The following is a 21,860-nucleotide window of genomic DNA, read 5'->3' as shown; positions in this document are numbered from 1 at the left end:
GCAGCAAACTTGGTTGTCTGTAAGAAAAAAGTAATAGATAAATACAACATGTCAATACTGGACAAAAATATTTAGTTTTTATTATATTTAATCCATATTTATTGTCCGTTTTTACGTTTCGTCAGTCTGAATATAAAACATTTACACATCAGTAACACAAACAGCTTTGTTTCATTCACACAAATACCTCGAGAGTGTTCGTGTGTTTCAATCTGATCAAAACAACTTCTGTATGAAACACTTTACAAGTCCCTGAATGACATTAACTTAACTCAAGTCATTTATTACATGTATGTTAAATAAACAGAAAACATGTTTAATGTTTCATCAATGTTTACACAAACAAATCACATGAAATTCACGCGCAGCTTTTCTCTAGAGATCGATGCTGGTCGTGTTTTTAATGTAACAGTGAAATAATAAACCCTTTACTGTCGTGTAGTTTAGTCTCTGAATAAAGCTCTGGATCTCTGCTCTGTGTTCACGCTGTTTTCACTCCGTCAAATGATTTTAAAACTCTGATATTAACACGAAATGTCTCAGGAGAAAACACAAGAGTTTGCGGCTCACAGAGGCACTGACAGGTCGAGCTGAGTCTATATGGTTCTCATGTAGTGTTTAAGAGCGCAGCGCCGCATTATTGATCAACTGTAGTGTGACAGTACAGATCTGAACAGAGAAATGGCAGAAACCGCTCCAGCTCCAGCAGCCCCGCCGGCGAAAGCGCCCAAGAAGAAATCTGCAGCCAAACCCAAGACAGCGGGTCCAGGCGCGAGTGATCTCATCGTTAAAGCCGTGACGACCTCCAAGGAGAGAAACGGTGTGTCTCTGGCCGCCCTGAAGAAAGCTCTCACCGCCGGCGGATACGATGTGGAGAAGAACAACTCCCGCGTCAAGCTCGCCATCAAGAGCCTCGTGACTAAAGGCACACTGGTCCAGACTAAAGGAACCGGTGCTTCAGGATCTTTCAAACTCAACAAAAAACAAGTCGAGACTAAGAAGCCAGCGAAGAAAGCCGCTCCTAAAGCAAAGAAGCCCGCAGTGAAGAAGCCCGCTGCTGCTGCCAAGAAGCCGAAGACCGCAGCGGCAAAGAAGACCGCCGCAAAGAAGTCTCCCAAGAAGGTCAAGAAACCTGCCGCCACCGCCGCTAAAAAGGCAACGAAGAGCCCCAAGAAGGCGAAGAATCCAGCGGCCCCCAAGAAGACAGCGAGTCCGAAGAAAGTAGCTAAAAGCCCCAAGAAGGTCAAGGCTGCAAAACCCAAGACGACAAAGCCCAAAGCAGCGAAGCCTAAAAGGGCCGCCCCGAAAAAGAGGTAAATTCCTTCTCCAGACTTTCTATTACAAAAGGCTCTTTTAAGAGCCACCCACCAGCCCACTAAAGAGTTGTGTTTCAGTGATGTGTTGATATTATGGTTGTGTTCTTACATTTAAATCTATTCATTTGGCAGACGCTTTTATCCAAATCAACTTACAGTGCATTATCCTTTACATTTATACATAGATATCTGAGATCGAACCCACAACCTTGCTCTTCTAAGCTACAGAAAAACTCTTAATTAATGAATATGCTGAGAAATCTGGTTCAAATTAAGAACACAAGTTATGATCGTCAGAGCATTTAATTCATAATCGGCGCAACATCTGAAGTTATGTTGTCATTATAAATGTTTGCTTTTCTTCATACTGTTGTTTCCTATAGACGTGTCTGTAAAGACCGCAGATATAAGATTTAATGTAGTGAAAGATCACGTGATCAAATACTGAAACAAAACAGGCAGACGGGAAGAAATGGGCGGGCTTTGGTTTTTGGAGGGAAGTTCAGTGATTGGTTTGAACTTTTCACAGACTCCAACCAATAAGCGAACGATAGGCACGTATAACTTCTGAAAACCACAAACTCCATCTCATATTTCCTTCGTGTTTTTATAATCGTGAGGATTTTATATCTTAAGTAACAATGAGTGGAAGAGGTAAAACCGGCGGTAAATCAAGAGCGAAGGCCAAGACTCGGTCATCCAGGGCGGGCCTTCAGTTTCCCGTCGGCCGTGTTCACAGGCTACTTCGCAAAGGTAACTACGCACAACGCGTCGGTGCCGGAGCTCCAGTTTATCTCGCCGCTGTCCTCGAGTATCTCACCGCTGAGATCTTGGAGTTGGCTGGAAACGCCGCTCGGGACAACAAGAAGAGTCGGATCATTCCCCGACATCTACAGCTGGCAGTGCGTAACGACGAGGAGTTGAACAGACTTCTGGGCGGCGTGACGATCGCTCAGGGCGGTGTGTTGCCCAACATCCAGGCGGTGTTACTGCCCAAGAAGACCGACAAACCCGCTAAGACCAAGTAAACGGGGGACAGATCGTATCGTTAAACCAAAGGCTCTTTTAAGAGCCACCCACATTATCAGTGAGAGAGCGACGAGGTTTCTGTTTTAATCCATCGAGTTAGTATATTAATGCATTATCACAGACCTGCTATAAATGATGTCGCATTCTCCAGATCAGTATGTGTAGCAACTGACCCAAATGTTATATAAGATATGCTTATTTTTCTCGTACAATACCTAACAAGATGCCTTTGACGTTTTATTAGAGTAAAATAATAATTGTTCAGCGTATTGTTTCAACAGGTTTAAGTAAATAAAACGCGCTGGAAGGCGGAGCGCTTCTGTCCTTAAAAACTTTGTTGCTGCGCTTGTGATTTAACATGAAGAATTATTTTAATTTTTATTTGTAGTTAAAGAACTTTCTATCTTAACTTTGTTAAATAGCACCGTGCAAATGTCTGATCAGAGGAATAATACACGAGTATTAAATAAAGAGATAAGGAGAAATTTTGTAATGATCTTGTCTTGTGTACGTGACGCGTGATCTAAACAAAGGAAACTCAATGTCCCGCCAGTATCATTTGAACGCATATCGCGCGGCCATTGGCTCATTGTCTCGCGAGGACGTCACACATCAGCCAATCGAGTGTCTCCGTGCCCTTGACGTGCTGCGCGTTCCAGCCTTTAAAAGCAGGCACACCGACACTACAGACATATTCTGAACTGAACGCAAAAGATTCAGCAGCAATGGCAAGAACCAAGCAGACCGCCCGTAAGTCCACCGGTGGCAAAGCCCCGAGGAAGCAGCTCGCCACCAAAGCCGCCCGTAAGAGCGCCCCCGCCACCGGCGGCGTGAAGAAGCCTCATCGTTACAGGCCCGGCACCGTGGCTCTGAGAGAGATCCGCCGCTACCAGAAGTCCACCGAGCTGCTCATCCGCAAACTGCCTTTCCAGCGCCTGGTGAGAGAGATCGCTCAGGACTTCAAGACGGATCTGCGCTTCCAGAGCTCCGCCGTCATGGCTCTGCAGGAGTCCAGCGAGGCTTATCTGGTCGGTCTGTTCGAGGACACAAACCTGTGCGCCATCCACGCTAAGAGGGTCACCATCATGCCCAAAGACATTCAGCTGGCCCGCCGCATCCGCGGAGAGCGCGCTTAAGTCCCGCTTTAATAACAACTCAACGGCTCTTTTAAGAGCCACCACATCAACTGAACGACACGATTTCCACCGTATTTCACACACATAAATAGTAACGCAAGTGGTGCCAATGATGGTTATTATTGTGGTAAACGTGATGCCTCAATATTAAGAATGATCATTATCTTATCAGTGTCTCTTAATTAACAGAGATATCTCGTGTTTTACTTTAGTCTGATCTAATCATTCCTCTTAAGGGCGTATGATCACAATGTCAATAACACTTCCCTTCCTCAAACACACTTTTACTCATTTTGTTAGTAGATGAAAACGAAGCATATTATGTATAGTCGTCGTCTATCATTTCTAACTAATCTATTATTTAATGGTGAAAATAGAAGCCAAGACAATCTGATGGGCTCAGAGTTTTTTATTGGACCTGTAGGAAACAAAATATTATTTTCAGGCAATTGTCTCCACTCACATGCTAAACAAAGAAAGCTAATAAACTAACCGATCACAGTGAGCATACAAAATGTGTTAATTCATACTGACGGAAACAACATACAAATGAATCATTCTTACATAAAATATAACCACAGTTAAGCATAGCACATTACAATAATTGGGAACAAGTTGACGAAAGTTCACAAAATAAAACAGAATACAATACATTTAGAAATGTTTAATCCAGCTACACATTATAACGTATGTTGCTGTGTATGACGCACATTGAACTAATACTTGGCATCATTCCGTGTTCATGTAGTTTTGCTAAAGTAATGCATACCGCAACAGAAGACACAATAAGTACAAACATTTAAGTGATAAAAAACAGGTTTCAATATAAAATAATGACCATGATCGTGTAATAAAAGCCGGGGGGAGGGTCACGTTCAAATTTCAAACACTGGGCGGGAAACGCTATCATTGGCTCTCCTTTCGACTCGTCAAACTATGAGCTGACCAATAGAGGGTTTTTGGTCGACGACGACACCCAATCAGAGCACGCGCCTCTTACGCAAATATTTGCATGCGGCAATGTATAAATACCCCTACACAGTTGACATTATATAATTTTAGTCTTGACTTCAACAAAGTATTATCATGCCTGAACCAGCTAAACCCGCGCCCAAGAAGGGCTCTAAGAAGGCCGTCACCAAGACCGCCGTTAAGGGAGGAAAGAAGCGCAGAAAGTCCAGGAAGGAGAGTTACGCCATCTACGTGTACAAAGTGCTCAAGCAGGTCCACCCCGACACCGGCATCTCTTCCAAGGCGATGGGCATCATGAACTCTTTCGTCAACGACATCTTCGAGCGCATCGCCGGTGAGTCGTCTCGTCTCGCGCACTACAACAAGCGCTCCACCATCACGTCGAGAGAGATCCAGACCGCCGTGCGTCTGCTGCTGCCCGGTGAACTCGCCAAACACGCCGTGTCCGAGGGCACCAAAGCCGTCACCAAGTACACCAGCTCCAAGTAAAGCGCCGCTTTCATCCGCCGCACACAAAGGCTCTTTTAAGAGCCACACACTTATTCCGCTAAAAGAGATTCTTATAATTGTAATGTTGTGCGGTGTAGTTTTTCATTATTGTTATGAATTAAATTGCGACTCGACATACGGCGGTTAAAATATCAACAAACCGATTTTCATAAAGAAATCATGATGTTTTAAAGTTAATATAAATGTAAAGGTCTGACTTTAGTTATTGCTGCACGATTATCGCAGAAGGTGACGGTATTGTACCGGATATAAACTATCAGAGTTCGGTCTTCAGCTGTTTTAAGGCTGAAATACACTACAAGACTTTTGATCAGTTTTCAGTCTGGACTTGTTACAGAAAGTCTGTAATTTATCAAATCTGCCCACGGACAGTGTGTGTTTCTATCTGAAACTCGAATAAAGTCTGTGTGTTTGATGTCGAGTTGAAAAAGATGATTTTGTGTGAAAATTGTAATGTCAAATGTTTACATTTGTTGGTTTTCCCTTAGATAAAATAGCCAAGGTTGATTTTCATAAGGATTTAATTTGTGTGACAGTTATAATTTTTTTAGTAATTTTGGTGCATTATGGGCACTAATGTAAAACTTACTGCAGTAAAACACAATAAGAAGTCTTCAGATAGAAAACAAATATAATTTTCTCTGACTTGCACATAATCTTGATATGTATTTGATTTAAAGATGGTTTGAAGATGTTTTTAAAGATAGATACCACTGATAAATAGACAGACAATTGCTCAACTTCAAATAACCTAAACATGTGTTATTTTGATAAGATTGTTTTTCAAAGCTTGATGAGCAACTGAATGAAAACTTCACTGGTTTTGCAGATATTAAATACTGTGATAAATCCAGCTACTCTTTCACTGAAAATATGAGAGATAATCCTGAAAGAAAGACAATTATATACTCAGTTCAGTTCTCATATACATTCATTTAATTTACGTCGGTGAGAAAGTGAGATTCTGACTAACACAAAGCGTTCCAGTAACATTAGTATAATGACTAATACCACTTTCCCAGAACATTTTTTTTATTTATTCTTCTAACGTGTCTCTCACTTCAAATGTGTGAGAGTTGGTAATCCTGATATAACCACAGAGTGATTCAAACACAATGTTCCCATTTTTCTATAAGCAAGGTTATACACTCCACTATTTACCAAAGTGATTCACTAAACCCCTGATGATAGACTTCAGACACCAGGGGTGTACTCCAGAAAGCTGGTTATGTGACACACCCGAGTAAGTTTAAGGGTTAGTTATCTGATACCCCAACTTTCAGTTCAACAAAGATAACTTTCAGGATATGTTAGTAATCATAGCAACATTCTCTCCGATGTTCCAGAGTAACTTCATTTAAATGAAATGTTTCTAAGCTTTAGTGGTTGTCTGTGCATGTGTGCGCTTTTGATGAGCATCAAGTGGGCGTGAAAACACAGATTACATAAAATATATAATAATTCAATTACAATTACATTTCCAGTCTCACCCATAGCAATCTGGCATCCACAACTATTTTTTTATTAACTGTATTATTTAACTTTTTCAAATGAAATAATCTTTAAATAAAATGATGTAAGCTGTTATTGTTTAACTTAATGTATTTATAATAAATACTGTATAAACTTTTAATTAGGTTCATTAAAACATCTCCAAATATCACTGGATTAATAAACACATTTTACAATTTCCAACAGTTAATGAATGTTAATAGTGAAAATAGTGCACTTTTTTATATATAAATATATATATATATATATTTTTTATAAACATATAACCTATAAATAATTTAATTTGATGAATTTTATCCCACACTTTATACATTGAAGCAGATTAAAGTCTTCTGTGAAAAAAACCCTGATTTATGAAGTTATTTTAAATTTTTTAAATCAAAAACTTTAAGCTTCTTGGCCGTTTCCATGGTGACTGGTGAGATCTGTGATCCATTGACAGTGTCTTCATGTTGTTTCTGTGAGTGTGTTAACTCTGAGTATCTTTAGGGAGATTAAACAAACTCTTCTCAGGTGTTTTGAACAGACAGAACCTGAGTAAACAAGTTTGTGTTTATCAACTGAGAGATCAGAGTTTAGCTGACAGTAAATTAACCTGCTTTCTGGAATAAACCCCAGCACTGGGAAGCATAGATCCATAAATGATTCTAGATATGTAAACCGGAGCAGACAGGTTTGTGTCTATTACTGATGTTTGGATGTCCTGTCTTGATGCTCAGAGTCACTGCAGACAGCACTACACAGATCTGACCACCGTTCACACTCAAGCTGTATTGAGTGTATTTGGTGTTAACACCAAAGATATAAATGAGTAAACAACAAATGTGAAATTAATTAGAAATAAAGTGGTTTTGCAGAAGAGCTGAATAATGTGTAAAATAAGATTCTGTCGCCATCTAGTGGTTAAAAATGCTGAAACAGAAAAACACCAAAATCAACATTAAGTTTTTATCAGTGATGTTTTCCCTCAATGTTAATACTGCCGTACACATTTATAGAGTTAATGACATTAGCAATACTCAACTGAAGGAAACCTTGATCACTATAATGGTGACTTTAAATTAAACATTTTCATTCTAATAATAACTTGCAACATAATATAATCTATGATAGTTACTGTATTTTGAGAAAGGAAACCAACCAGAGAATAACCATACGGTGGAAATATTGCTGTCAAGTTCACGCAAAAAAAAAATCCTCTGCTTAGTAAATTTCACAAAAATAAACATCTTTATTCACTTAAAAAAGTGATTATTTTTCAGTGGGACATATAAAAAATATCAATAAAAAATCCAACAGGTAAGATTTCTAAAGTGTGAATATATTATTCAAGTTTATCTAACCAAAATAAATAAGTGTTTAACTTACAAATTATATTTTTAATATATGCTAAAATGTGTCAAAGGACACGGCTTAAACAAATATTATGGTTTGTTTAAGATGTAATGTAATGTGTAAACACGATTTAAGATTAAAAAACGCTGTTCTTTCCACTAACTGTGCATGTTTGTATCTCCTCTTTGCTCCGCCTCTCTGAAACATGCAGATTATTTACAAAGCTCTCACTCTGAAAAGCGAGGTGTGCTGTGATTGGCCAGTTAACCAGTGCGTAGTGATTGGTGGAATACTGCAAGCGTGTGACGGAAATGTATCGTCTCTTAACATTTTAGTGAATCTTTTGTTCCGACACTTTAATTTTTGCAACTTTACGTGTCTATTACACTCATGGGCAACTTATAACACGTATTCGTGCCAAATGACCACTTTAATATTTTGGTGAATTCTAATATAAATATTTGAGCATTATTTACTTGTCCTGTTCAGTTTTTAAAATACAATTTATTAAGTTATTCTTACCAATTGTCTTTGTATTTAACTTCAACTGATTGAGTAAAATGTGTAGCTAAAGTGATCACATGCACATCATGTTTGCTTTCCTCAGCGACAAGTCTAACTCCATGGAAATCTTGGTAAGTAACATTTAGTCATCTAATCATACTTATGTTATTGTTTGTAATATTTTATCTTATTGTTAGATATTAAGCATTTCCTATCAATTGGCTATGCGAGAGCCACCTAACTTAAAAGACTTAAAAAATCCTGGTAAGTGGTCAGCTAATACAGGATATTTTGGAAAACTTTAATGTTTATTAAACGTTGACAGTATGTTTGTGTATAAGTTACACAACAGTGTAAGTTAGTTTTCTAAATGTTGGCGCATCCGTTTGTATGAGTTTGTATTATATGTTTGTAAAGAAAAAGTATAGAGTAAAGTTAATAAATTTAGCTGTAACAAATTACAATATATTTTTAAAGATGTTTCACGTTTAAATCATTTATTTAAGTTTGTCCAAAGATTCATTTCTTTCTGTGTTCTAACTTTATGGTATGTTTCGACTTTCTTCCTGTAAAGCTTCACTGTGAAAAATGTTGCGTAGTTTTAATGGAAATATACCAGTAAAATTCTGTAAAAAATAAGGGAAAATCACATAAACAGCTTAACTGTTAAAAACTTCAGGGCAAAAACTTCAAGCTGTTCATGAACTTAATACACTTGAGTCTTTTATATTAAGAGCATGTATTTATAGTCGTATACATGTGCTAGTCATTTAATTAGAATATCATCAAAAAGTTGATTTATTTCACTAATTCCTTTCAAAAAGTGAAACTTGTATAATGTTTACATTCATTCCACACAGACTGATATATTTCAAGTGTTTATTTCTTTTCATTTTGATGATTATATCTGACAACTAATGAAAACCCCAAATTCAGTATCTCAGAAAATTAGAATACAAAATATACAAAATGAATATGCAAAGTACACAGAAATAAGGCCAGAACTTCTCATTTCTGTTTGCTTCCTGGACTTTAGGGCTGAGTGTTTAAAAACGAGACCTTAGAATGTCGCAGCCTTCAAATTGGGACACAGCTGAAGTATATGTAGTTCAGGTGATGTGTGAATGAGGAACAGGTTCATGTGATCAATAGTGTGGCCAACTGAGGTCTGGTGCTGGGGGCGTGGTTAACAGAGCATCTGAGTCCCTGACAGAGATCAGTATCAGACTTTTTATTCAGCAATTATGAAACAAAATCAAAACAAGTTTAAATTGGAATTAACAGACATAAGTCAACACACAATTCAGCTACGTTACACAAATACAATAAAACAAACACAGTTACACAAACCGTCAGACTCATATTTATAGTAATAGTTTACGAAAAAATCATTTACTCACCATGAAGGTGTTTTAAATCTGTGTAAATACTTTGTTCTGCTGAAAACAAAGAAAGAATTTGGAAGAATGTGTGAAACCAAACAAAGTACTACTATAATCACTGGTGACCCAGAACTTTTAAATTTTCCCACATTCTTCAAAATATCTTCTTTTGTGTTCAACAGGAAAAAGGAAAAAATAAACAGGTTTAGAACAATTCGAAGGAGAGTAAATGAAGACGGATGTTTCATTTTGGGGTAACTATCAGTTTAATACAGGCGTGACAATAAGTATCGTTTAAAAGCATTACACACATATGTATAAAATCTGATCAAATAAAGCTTGCTGTAATTTAATCATAAAGAGGATTTTATTCCAAAACTGCTGACATCACTGTGTCTTCTGGATGAGCGTTCTGAGTCCTTCTTCTGTTTTCTGAGAAGATAAAAGTCAATAAAAGTGATGAAGTTCTGCTGTTTGTTTTCTGGATTGTTTCAGGTGAATGTGAATGATGATGATGATGATGAAAACTCACGCGCTCTTCCTGCACAGATGATCTGAAGAAGAATGACAGTAGGAGCAGCAAACACTGACACCTCAACAATCACTAGAATCACTAGAAGACACAAGAACACCATTAAATCCATCAAACTCTCAAACACTACACATGAGAAACAAACACAAGATGAGTTCAGTGAGAGTTTCACTCATGTACTTATGTAACAGGACACATGGATCACAATGAACACTTCATACCTCTTATTATTATTGATGTTGTAGTTGATGCTGTAAAAAACAAAGTTTAGTTAAGATGCGTCATAATGTGGAAACACACACACACACACACACACAAACGGCAATGATGTACCTTGTTGTTGTGTAGTTTCTGTTGTGTTAAGAGTTGAGAATCTCTCAGGGTTTGTGGTGGTCACTAGAATCTTGTTTGAATCTGTAGAAGATGATGAATGTTCAGAGACATCATACTGTAGAACATCACAATCATATTTCATGTTTATGTCATTTCTTCATCATCAGTACAAAGTTTAATGACTGAAGTCACTTTGAGTTCAGGACACTCCTGTCAGAGTGATGTCTTACCTGTAAATCTGACAGTATATGTGACTGAGGTCTTGATGTCATTCTTGTGTTTGAGCACACATCTCAACTCTGTGTTGTCGTCTTCATTCACGAGTGTTGTAGTCAGAGAGATGAGACAGAGTTCATCTGATCTAATCTGATATCTGGAGTCTGTATGTAGATCAACATCAGTCTGATTCATCCACACCAGCTGAAATCCAACAACACTGAACAAATAATAACAGTAATATGTAAACAGCTGACAGGAGAGAGTGACAGATGTGTTTGCTTTTATCTCAGTCTGTGATGATGATGATGATGAAGAAGACACTGAAACACAAATCACACAACACACTCTCAGTACTCATGAGTTTCAGTGAAAACACAAGAGATAAAGAGAACTGTGATCTGAAGTTAAACATGTGTTCATATAAATGAAGAGAAACACTGACCATGAAGAACATGTAGATAAACATCTGAATCAGGTCCATGTTGATGTCCATTCACATATTGTCTGCAGATGTAACGTCCATTATCATGTTGTGTTGTTTTATAGATGTTGAGAGAGCAGTCAGATGTCAGACTCAGTCTCTCAGATCTCTCTGTGTTATTCTTCTTTATTCCTCCAGTAAACACTTCTTCAGATGATGATCTTGTATAATTACTGTAGTTCCATGTAGTTGAGGAGCATTGATGAAGAGCATTATTACAGGACAGAGACACACTTTCACCAGAACTGATGAACACATCATTCACTTCTGCTTCACTCACACCTGAAACAGCAGATGACATGATTCATATTAATACATCACAATATATTCAAACTGTTTAATATTTATCTCTCAATGACAGATACATTTTTCTTATTTTATCATCACATTATTCAGAAGATTTCACAGAAGATAATGTGATCTAGTTCCTCTATTATTGACTCTTGCCATCAGACTTTCGAATGTGGAGGAAGTTCTCAAACACTTTACAGTCTTTAATGCTAAATTAAAGATAAATCTTCTTTTATCTTGTTCTTTGATGAACATTAGTGAAATGAGTCACAGCAGCACGTTTAAAAACGCACTAACCGTCACCAAATTCTCATTTTCACAACTCGTTACATTCATTTAAGATTTTATTTTACACTTTGAAGTGTTAGACAAAACGGGCTTTCTGTCATAATCTTGTGTGATTTTAACCATTAAAGGACAAAAGAGAACTTAACACAGATGTGCTGTTTGACAGAGATTCACAGACGCAGTCTTTAGTCTGTTACTGTTCACACCAGACTGGACCTCGCGTTGCGTTCTGCTGCGTCTCACAGTTTAGAAGCTCTCTATCTTCATTGAACATGTCAAAGCAACTGTTTCATATCACACTTACGTGGTTTAAAAGCCTTTTCATGTATAAGAGCGTGATTAAATCATGTAACGCTTGACCAAGGATGTCAAAACAAACGGATGCTGTGTTAATTGCGTTAAATATTAGTTAATTTGAAAAAAATGTGTCGCATGCATTAAGATGTTGGCAGCACTAGTTGTAATGCAATATAACATTTTTTTTTAAAGCTCATATGCACAACCGTTCTGACAACCACCACGGGTTTAACAATCATGACTGTTACATGCACCACCTTCAGACACAAAACCATCAGTTTGTAAAAGCTGAACCTGGATTAAGGGATTGTTTTTTAAGCATGTAAAATATAAAAAATGTATTCAATCTCTCCTATAAATCCATTTCTTAGCTGAAATGTTAAAACTGTTGTGTTTGTATTCCTTTCTGTATTTCTCTGTTTTTAAGAGTTGTCCATTTACAATGTCTCTGTCATAAAACTCTGCAGAGTACTCATCATTTTCAGACAGATGACAGGCTGAGAGCATTAAGACCTTATCCTTCTGATCCAGCAAGAACAACTAAAAAAACGAGACCTTCCATCTTTTGTGCCCTAGCAATAAGAGGACAAACACTAGCCTGTCATTGACAAGTTTGTCCACATGTTTGAGACATCATCATTAGTCTTTGTTTGTTTAAGTAGTCGAGGAATAGGCTGAATTATGTTAAACTGCCGTGTAATTTGAGATGGAATGTAATACGTCCTGTAACACAACCTCTTCAGTTTTTGGTTGTGACCCTAAAATTTAAATGCAGATGTACATCAAATGAGTCCTTCTTCCAGCTGCCAAATATCACATGTGAGCAGCGCTATACACAGACCAGAGCAACTAAAACATTGACGTACTTGAACACATCATATGCAATAAATTGAACCATGCTTATTTGTTTAAGCTATTTTTTTCATGTCTTGCACAACACTGTTTATGACACATGAAGTCTATGATAAATGTGACATGAGATATAACTGAACATGTTTGTCAGAATGTCAGTGAGAGTAATGAAATGAAATGTGATGAAATAAATGTGTTGTATAGTTTACCTGTGAATAGTGAAGAGAGAAGGATCAGTCCCAGCAGACATATATCACTCTTCTCAGTCATGTTGTGTTTCTCTTACTGAGTCTCTTCTCATCATCTACTTATATTTCTTCATGAGAACATTTGTAACTCTTCCTGTGTTTCTCATTTCCTCTTTTCTCATCGACTGAGTCATGACACTATTATAGACTAGAACACATTCTGTAGTTTAATGGTGACATTTGTAAAATACTTCTGTTGTCTTAAAGTGAGAGAGATCTGAGAGACTTAAAGTGTTGTCAGAGACTTTAACAGGACTAACATGATGAAGATTTAGTTCAAATTCATTCAACACAAGACTTTCCTGCCTGAGCAGAGCAGACGCACAGCCTTCATTAAGGCTGATCACACCTCCGTTCTTCTGTCTACACACACACACAAAAGCAGAACATGAGTGAGGTCATCTTCACACTTCTTACTAACCACAGATCGGCAGATTGCCCATGATGCAGCAGACACACACATTAATAAACATACTAACTCTGTCACAGATTATATCAATATGTCAAATGCAGTGGTGTAGTCCTAAAATAATAATAAATAATAATAAATAAATATATATATAAATAAATAATAAAGACAGAGTGTTTGTTTTTTTGGGGGTCATATACAAGATGAAGTTGTGTTGGGGTTGTGCAGACAAGAGACGAAGGAGATCTTGTGTAACAGAGTCAAGCCAGTGAAGTGCTGTGCAAGTATGTAAACCTCACTCCTCTGCCTCAAGGACTCTCTAGCGACAGACGCTAGAGACTGCGGTCTTTAGCCTCCTCGCTGGAGCGCCCAACTCCCATGCCGGACTGACTCGATTCGAAGCCCGCCTGGAGCAGGTGTGGTTCGTTCCAGTTACACATGCGCTTATAGGACTGGTCACATATAGGCTGCTGATACATGTAGCTGTTTACATTCACTGGGTTGTAGCACTGCGTGAGTTATTTTGGGCAAGACGTGAGTGGGAACGGCACGCTATGTAGTGAACTCGTGCACGCTGAATACATGATACAGACATGTTGTAGTTAACAAGCAGTCGCTGTTGGAAGCACCGTTTATATTTTCTATTCTCCAGTAAGCTAACGGTCGGCTGACTGCCGCTCAATACACACTACAGATGCTAAGAAAAGTGCACCCGTGCTAGGAAAAGATATTTCACGCTTGAATGCAGCAGTGGTGACTTGAAGTAAAAAGAACGAGCTAAATATATTTTTAAAAAATAGAGAGATTGTACAAACCAGGCTTCTGCTCCTGGAGTGAAAAGTTATAACATTCCGTGCCGTTTGACAAATTGGGACGGAATCTTGCGAGCAGTACCAGCATTATGTTTACTGTTGTATATGATGCAAATGTTAAAAAAGGGACTGAGAAAGAATGTGAATATGTCCTTTCACCATGAACCCATAAAGTATGACACATGATTTTATTGTTCATGGTCTCCAGAGAAAACAGGAGAAAAAGGAGGAGAGAAAGAACAAGCTAAAACCAAGCCTTCTGAAATCAATGAGTGATATGATTTCCAAAGCTATGCAAATGATAAGGTTGATTAGTCAGCAAGAAAATATTAATAAAAACGTACTTAAATATTGATAGATAATAACCTTTGCTCTAGTCGAGAAGTGACCAAAGCCGAGGTTGATTCATTGGCTTCGCATGAAGAATTTGCGCTGGCTGTTGATTTAAATTGTACCCTGTAAGGATGCTTACGCTTTTGCAAAATTAAGATAGATGCAGACAATTATCTTGACACCTCCGCTCAGAGGAATGAGGGTGTAATGTTCAGCGATGAATTCCTTGGAACATAGTGTGTGTGAAGCCATTTATATGTTCATTTATGGGGGAAACAGATGTCAACTGTGATAAACCTGAGATCTTATCTCCATTGTGGTTAAAAGGTGTCGCTGCTTCATGAGATCTGTTTATGTTTAGGTAAGAGATGTGTGTCACAGTGTGTAGTGTCCATATAAGGGATGTATATCCTGGCACAAGAACCCTTTGTATGACGAGCTGTATAAAAGGGGAACTCACATGTTGTACGAGGCTGAACCTTGTGGTGAAGACTTATCACTCTTATGTTTGTATGATTACTATTGATGATTTAGTAATAAACCAAAGCCATATACTATTGCTATGAGATCTACCTCTTTTAACCAGTCAATTTCATGACTTAACAGCTGACTGGGACGTCCCAGGCACGTACTTTCATTACCATTAAATGACCAATTCATGACGTCGCCTGCACGAACTCCTGATTATACAAGATAATCAAGGATGGAACAGTTACGTACTATTTTCCTACTTTATTGATAATAACATGACCTACAGGTAACGTAAGTGGAACGTTGCGGGCACGTAATGTCATCAACAATACATTTTTGATTAATATTAATGATTTACATTTAAATATGCGTGTTTAAAAAGTTTATAGTCAGTACATTGTAAATCTGTTGATTAAATAAGCCAAGAAATATTTAATACGCTTCATGCAGGCAGCTCTCTGTTGTGGGAATGTAACAGTGCACGCCTACTGCGCGCACAAGTTCAGAAGAGCGTGTGCCCAGCCGAGATGTGTCTAATGGTGTGTTTCCACCAGACGCGAATGAAGTACTCCCCATACCACCTCATCTAGGCCACATACTGCATGGAATGATGGCACTTGGGAGGACCACTCCTGTTTGGGCCAGATTTGGGCCGCAACCATGCCAAAGCTATGCCACATGTTACAAAAACTACACAAATAAAGCAGAGCTGACCCAAATATAATCAACAGTTCATTTCCATGATTTATCCCAAAGCCAACACCTTTCTGTGCTCAAGTTTGACAGAATTTGTATCGAGTTTCATTATTATTATAGTGATAATTGAATCATTAGTGTCGAACATATGCTGTTAACATTTATGGTTCATTCTCCTATGGACACTACGACCATGTTCACCTCTGCCACCCCCATCTCCGTTAGGCAAAGGGTCGAAATGATCGCTCGTTTGTGCTTCGTGAACATTCGCGCCATAAACCCCCTCACTCCCTGTTGTCCTGGTTTCTAGATACGATTGTGGTAGCGCTGATACGTCTTTCATTGCGCCGATTGGTGGATCTGATTATTAGTTGTCCTATCAGTTGATATGGGGAAGTATATACATCCTATGTTAAAGGGGTTTTGATTCTATCAGTCCCGCCCTATCTTTTGCTTCGGTGTTACATCCGGTCGTCCAACAGGTATGTAGGGATGTTGACTGTGTTATTGGTAGCATGTGGTAGCTAATGTTAGCGGTTCTTTGCAGAACGGCACGTTAAGAGAAACTTTGTGACTGACATTTGGTTGGCGTTGCCCCTCTACAGGTAAATGTACTGGCTGTGGTGGTGTGATGTAAGATTGTGCAAGGGGTGACACCATACAGGCTTTGTGTTTACAGGCAAAAGCTTGAGTGAGCTGGAGTTGAGCTTGGGTGTCAGTTACGAATATTTTTGGGGTTGGCTGTGTGTGTACCCGACATACTGAACGAGTTGTCCTCCGCACCTTTGCATGATTTCCTGATCCGCGGAGTTACGAGGTCGGATGTGTACGGTACGTGGGTTAAACCTCGTCCCTGTTAGCCAGTGGAATGAGTCGCTAAAACATTCTATTTAGATTTGATGATGGTGATGATCTTGCGGTTTCTCCGCCTACAGATTGGCGAATGAGCCGCAACCGTACAGACATTAATCTGTTGTTGCTTATCGGGGGTGGGGAGATTCTTCATGTTTTTTTTTTTTTGCATTACTATTTATTGCATTACCGACAGATTGTCCGTGCCTCTACCAACGCTTTGGAGCTACATGAGAGTTATCCGGAGGCGCTGTTGCTTTACCCTATATTATTATTAATTTTCTTTAGTGTAATTTGTTTTGCTTGTTGTGTTTGCTGTTTCTATTTTATTCCTTTTTTTGTTCTTATTCTTACTTTGCCTGGTTGGCATGACTGTTTTTCATGTTTTTGCTTTCGTTTGGTTAATTGCTGTAGCGGCATTCCATTCCATTCCATTTTCTACCGCTTTATACGAACTACCTCGGGTCACGGGGAGCCTGCGCCTATCTCAGGAGTCATCGGGCATCAAGGCAGGATACACCCTGGATGGAGTGCCAACCCATCGCAGGGCACACACACTCACTCATTCATTCACTCACTCACTCATTCACTCACTCACGCACTCACACCCTACGGACAATTTTTCCAGAGATGCCAATCAACCTACCATGCATGTCTTTGGACCAGGGGAGGAAACCGGAGTACCCGGAGGAAACCCCTGAGGCACGGGGAGAACATGCAAACTCCACACACACAAGTTGGAAGCGGGAATCGAACCCCCAACCCTGGAGGTGTGAGGCGAACGTGCTAACCACTAAGCCACGGTGCCCCCCCCCCGCTGTAGCGGCATATTTAATTTAATTTGATTCTATCATATTGTTTTCTTAATACTTGTTGTTTGTGTATTTTGAGAAGCTGCATTGTTGTGGGCAAGTAGAGCGCCTATTTACTATATTTCACTGTAGTGCCCCGTACCTGCAGGGTGCCTGCACCCTTGAAGTTTGTGCCAAACCTGTCCCTATCTATTTTCTTCAGAGGAGCTGAGTGCCGAAGGCGGGCAGAGTTTGGTGTGGTGCTGTTCCCCACGAGTGCTTTGGTGTGTGTGTGTGTGTGCGCGTGAGCATGTGTACCCCGGTGTAACCAGTGTGAGGTGTGGTGTGGCCTAGTGTGTCCCTAGACTCCGCGGTCGGGCCTCAGCTCCTTTTCTATTTTGTTTGGCCTATTTGGAGGGGTTTGTTGTCTCAGGCTGCTTACGGTGGTATGCTTCCATCCTATTTTTTTTGTTAATAATTTATATTCCTTTATTTTCTGTGTGTCAGTATCTTTTAAATAAAAGTATATACGCTCACGTCTCCTGCCGCCTCCTGAAGTGAACGTGTGTGCTTTAAGTTATAAGACTCTCTATTTTTGTCCCTGGCAAGTATCCAGGGTGGCATAGTCGCTCCATTTTGTGGTCGATTGGCATCAGGTCACACCATCATCAAAAGACCAAACCAAACCTGGCTCCAGAGTTCTGGTTTTCGGTTTTGAACTCTCACCGAGAGTGTGATAACGCTTTGGTTTCTCTGTAGGATATTTACGACTCCTAAGCTTAAAAAAAATTGGTCTCATCTCTAACTCCCTCGCACCCTCTCTCTCTGCGCTTCCTAGTGCGTGTGTGTTTGTGTTTCATGTATTTGTGTCTATGCAATCGTCATTATGTTTACCATGTAGAGTAGAGTTTAATAAAAAAAACATAAAGGCATTTGTGATGGGTTCTCTGCGTTCATGCTCATGGTCTATGCTACCGCTGCTCTTAATTCTGTTTGGTAAAGTAACGTTACCTTTGGTCATGAGATTACGATCCGAGTCGTTTAATTTTGAGTATCTGCCGATCCGAGTCCCGATCCGATAAAGTTACTTGTATTTTTCTAGTGCTAGCACACTCAATGTATATTAAGGTTATTAAAATACTGTTTAGCAGTTCAGCTTAAAGGGCTAGTTCCCTGATCCCGATCTTTGCGATCAGCAAACAACAATCTCCTAGTAACAACAATTAGCCATATATGCTTTAAATGTTGTGTCATGAATTGCACAGGAAGACATGGCAGGAGAACGCAATTGCAGGCAGAGACAGGTGTTAGGGGTAAACACAGGTGTTTATTACAAAGAACACTATAGCAAAAGACAAAAGGACAAAACAAAACCAACGATAGGGAAAACAAGACTTGATAAACTAATAGATAAAACAAGGACACTGACTCACTAGACTAGAAAACAAACACTGGAAACAAACACTAAACTAACACTTACTTGACAAGGAAACAGGAACAAGGGAGACAAAGAAACAGGAACAAGGGAGACAAGGAAACAGGAACAAGGGAGACAAGGAAACAGGAACAAGGGAGACAAGGAAACAGGACTTGGTGTACAAGGTAACAGCAAGAGCTACAACGAAACATCAACATCTCATACACTTACAATGAACAAGCACAGGACAATAAATACAAGGGTGTTTTAAAGGGAACAAACACAGGATCATTAACGAGAAACAGGTGCTGGGGATTAAGCACTAGGGAGAGGCTGACGAGGAACGAGATGTAGGGAACAATGACGAGACACGAGAAAGAACCATGTCTTTCTCACACAAAACCTTCAGGCTATGCCATGACTCCCCTCAAAGAACAAGAATAAACATGACAAACTTTTATACACGTTCAGAATTAACAAAGCAACTTAGTGTATGCAACTACACTTTGTATTCTTGCAAGGCGAAAAGAAAATACTTACTTTAGAAGTACCAGTCAGAGCAGAATTTGAATGAGCCTTCGGCACCTGTAGACTATTCATAGATTAAGACGTTACGCAATATCTAGAATCTAGCATCTTCTACTGTGTACAATGCACGTGAATAGGTACAAACCCCCATGTTCTTGGTTAGTTAACTTCCATCTTGCTTGGTTAAATAACTCCTAGTTTCACCTAGTGCTAATACATGTATCCAAAATAAGGACACACTGTATGCATAAGTTATTTCATATCCCTATCAAAAATATATGTATGTCCAAAGTATGTAGAAACCTGGGACAACACAAGGATGAGTAAATTATGAGAATTATTATTTAAGGTCAGCTATTCTTTTGAAAGCTACCACAATCATGATCCGTTTGGAAACATTAAACAACCTCAACATCAATGCAAATATGATCTCTTGTTATTCCTGTATGTGTAGACTTCCTCATTACCTTTTTAGGAGATATTTTGCAGGTTGTTAATGCTGTATTCCATACAGTAAAAGTCAAGGGTGGTCAAGAGACCAGGACAGACAAAAACTGAAAACGACCCCTTTAAAGTACTGTGCACTGTATTCAAGAGCTTTACTTGTTTTTGATGTGTTGGCACCACAGCAACCGGGAATGACATTAATTCAGGAACATCTTTTTGAGGGATTTTTCCCTGGAACACACACAACATAAGTGTATGTTGACGCATGTCACCGAACAGCATCTTCTAGTGTTATAAGACTTCAACAAACAGAGCTAATAGAGTGTTTGCACCTACGTCACGGTTTGGTCAGTATGTAAACAACAGCATGAATCACACAGTGAATGCACTAATTTATGATATCTACACCACAGAAAGAACGTGTTAAAGTTGATGAATCACATGGAGTAGAACTAATACTGAAGTTCCCTTTCTGTCTACATCGCAGGATTCTCAAGTCCTCTTCAAACTTCACTACCGGATCTTCGACTTGTTGCAGCGGATCGTCCCTTCCTGCAGCGACCTTCCCCTGGGCCTCTCCGTGGTTCCAGTGGTGTCAGAGCAATTTCCAAAAAGTCCTTTTCAGGACTCGGCACTCTACAGCGCGGCATGACCCGCTGTTCTCTTGGGTGCGGTACCCTCATCGAGGAGGGGGATGGACACGATCGCTGTGTTAGGGGTCTGGGCGTCCAGCACGCTGAAGCAGCGTTCGCTGACACATCTTGCTCGCACTGCGGGCACGGTTGCCTGTCTTCCTCCGGGAACCAGCCAACATTTCGTCTGCTACCGGGGTTGTGACATCTGTGGCTACGGCCCCGATGTCCTCTCGTGTTAGCAGCGTTAGTGATTTGGGGGCTACTGCGAGCGTTAACCCGCCAGCCAAGCGCTCACAGGCCGCTCGCACCCCAGTACGCTCTTCTGACCGTTCCCCAACCGGCGGTGGCACACCGTCCGGATCCTCATCCACGCATTCGGAAACAGGGCGTGGCGAAGATGAGATGTCTATCGCAGCATCGGAGGGAGAGTTGCTGGCATCCGACCATGACGAGGAGGAAGCAGAGGTTGAGATGTCAGCCATGCTAACCCGGGCTGCCGCGAGCATTGGGTTGCAGTGTACGGCACTGCCTCTACCCCAACGCTCGCGGTTGGACACATGGTTTCTGGGGTCGGATCGTGGTGTCAAGCCACGCCCACCCCCGGTTCCATTTTTCCCGGAGGTGCATGAGGAGCTGTGTCGGACATGGAGCGCCCCACTCACGGCTCGTTCCTCTCAGTCCAGCTCCGCCTCCCTCACCTCCCTCGATGGTGGGGCGGCCAAAGGCTATGTCGACGTCCCCCAGGTGGAGCGTGCGGTTGCGGTGCACCTGTGCCCGCATATGGCTGCCACCTGGGGGACCCGGCCTCGCCTTCCGTCCAAAGCCTGTAAGGCATATCAATTGCCTAGAGTTGTGGGCGGTGCTGTCCGCCTGGACAGTACGGCAGCCGTAGCGTATATCAACCGCCAGGGTGGCGTACGCTCTCGGCAGCTAACACAACTTGCCCGACGCCTCCTCCTCTGGAGTCAGCAGGTGATCCACTCCCTGCGGGCCACACACATCCAAGGCGTACTAAAAGAGACAGCCGACACGCTCTTCAGTACATGCCCTGTGGAGAGTGGCGACTCCACCCCCGCGCAGTTCAGCTCATTTGGGTGAAGTTCGGCCAGGCACAGATAGACCTCTTTGCCTCCCGCGACAACACCCATTGTCCGCTTTGGTACGCCCTGACCGAGATCCCCCTCGGCACGGATGCCCTTGCGCACAGCTGGCCGCGGGACAAGCGGAAGTAC

General features: G+C 40.4%; 4 protein-coding genes across 5 annotated transcripts in view; all 4 read left to right on the top strand.

Moving 5' to 3' along the window:
• The window catches only part of LOC130421317 (uncharacterized), a 792,526-nt gene that overhangs the window by 363,789 nt on the left and 406,877 nt on the right, over nt 1-21,860 (top strand). The window contains exon 3 of the mRNA XM_056749137.1: nt 3,066-3,414. Within this exon, the coding sequence (XP_056605115.1) occupies nt 3,066-3,414 (349 nt within the window). The remainder of the gene's footprint in view (nt 1-3,065; nt 3,415-21,860) is intronic.
• On the top strand, nt 626-20,556 carry LOC130421326 (histone H1-like). Of its 2 annotated transcripts, XR_008906782.1 has the most exons (4): nt 626-1,313; nt 9,879-9,950; nt 10,192-10,266; nt 20,481-20,556. XR_008906782.1 is itself a non-coding variant. In XM_056749153.1 (3 exons), the coding sequence occupies exons 1-3, from the start codon at nt 682-684 to the stop codon at nt 10,193-10,195; spliced, it is 708 nt and encodes a 235-aa protein (XP_056605131.1). In that variant the 5' UTR covers nt 626-681; the 3' UTR covers nt 10,196-10,902. The 2 variants fall into 2 exon arrangements, 1 of the variants encoding a protein (XP_056605131.1); XM_056749153.1 differs by lacking the exon at nt 20,481-20,556 and having other exon boundaries at nt 10,192-10,902.
• Nucleotides 1,958-2,344, top strand: LOC130421342 (histone H2A-like). The gene has a single exon (XM_056749173.1). The coding sequence runs from the start codon at nt 1,958-1,960 to the stop codon at nt 2,342-2,344; it is 387 nt and encodes a 128-aa protein (XP_056605151.1).
• LOC130421346 (histone H2B-like) lies at nt 4,568-4,974 on the top strand. Its single transcript, XM_056749176.1, has one exon. The coding sequence runs from the start codon at nt 4,568-4,570 to the stop codon at nt 4,940-4,942; it is 375 nt and encodes a 124-aa protein (XP_056605154.1). The 3' UTR covers nt 4,943-4,974.

The sequence above is a fragment of the Triplophysa dalaica genome, chromosome 5 (assembly GCF_015846415.1).
Source record: "Triplophysa dalaica isolate WHDGS20190420 chromosome 5, ASM1584641v1, whole genome shotgun sequence".
Classification (NCBI taxonomy): Eukaryota; Metazoa; Chordata; class Actinopteri; order Cypriniformes; family Nemacheilidae; genus Triplophysa; species Triplophysa dalaica.
Note: the sequence above shows the minus strand (reverse complement) of the source record. Positions and strands in the feature narration are given on the sequence as shown.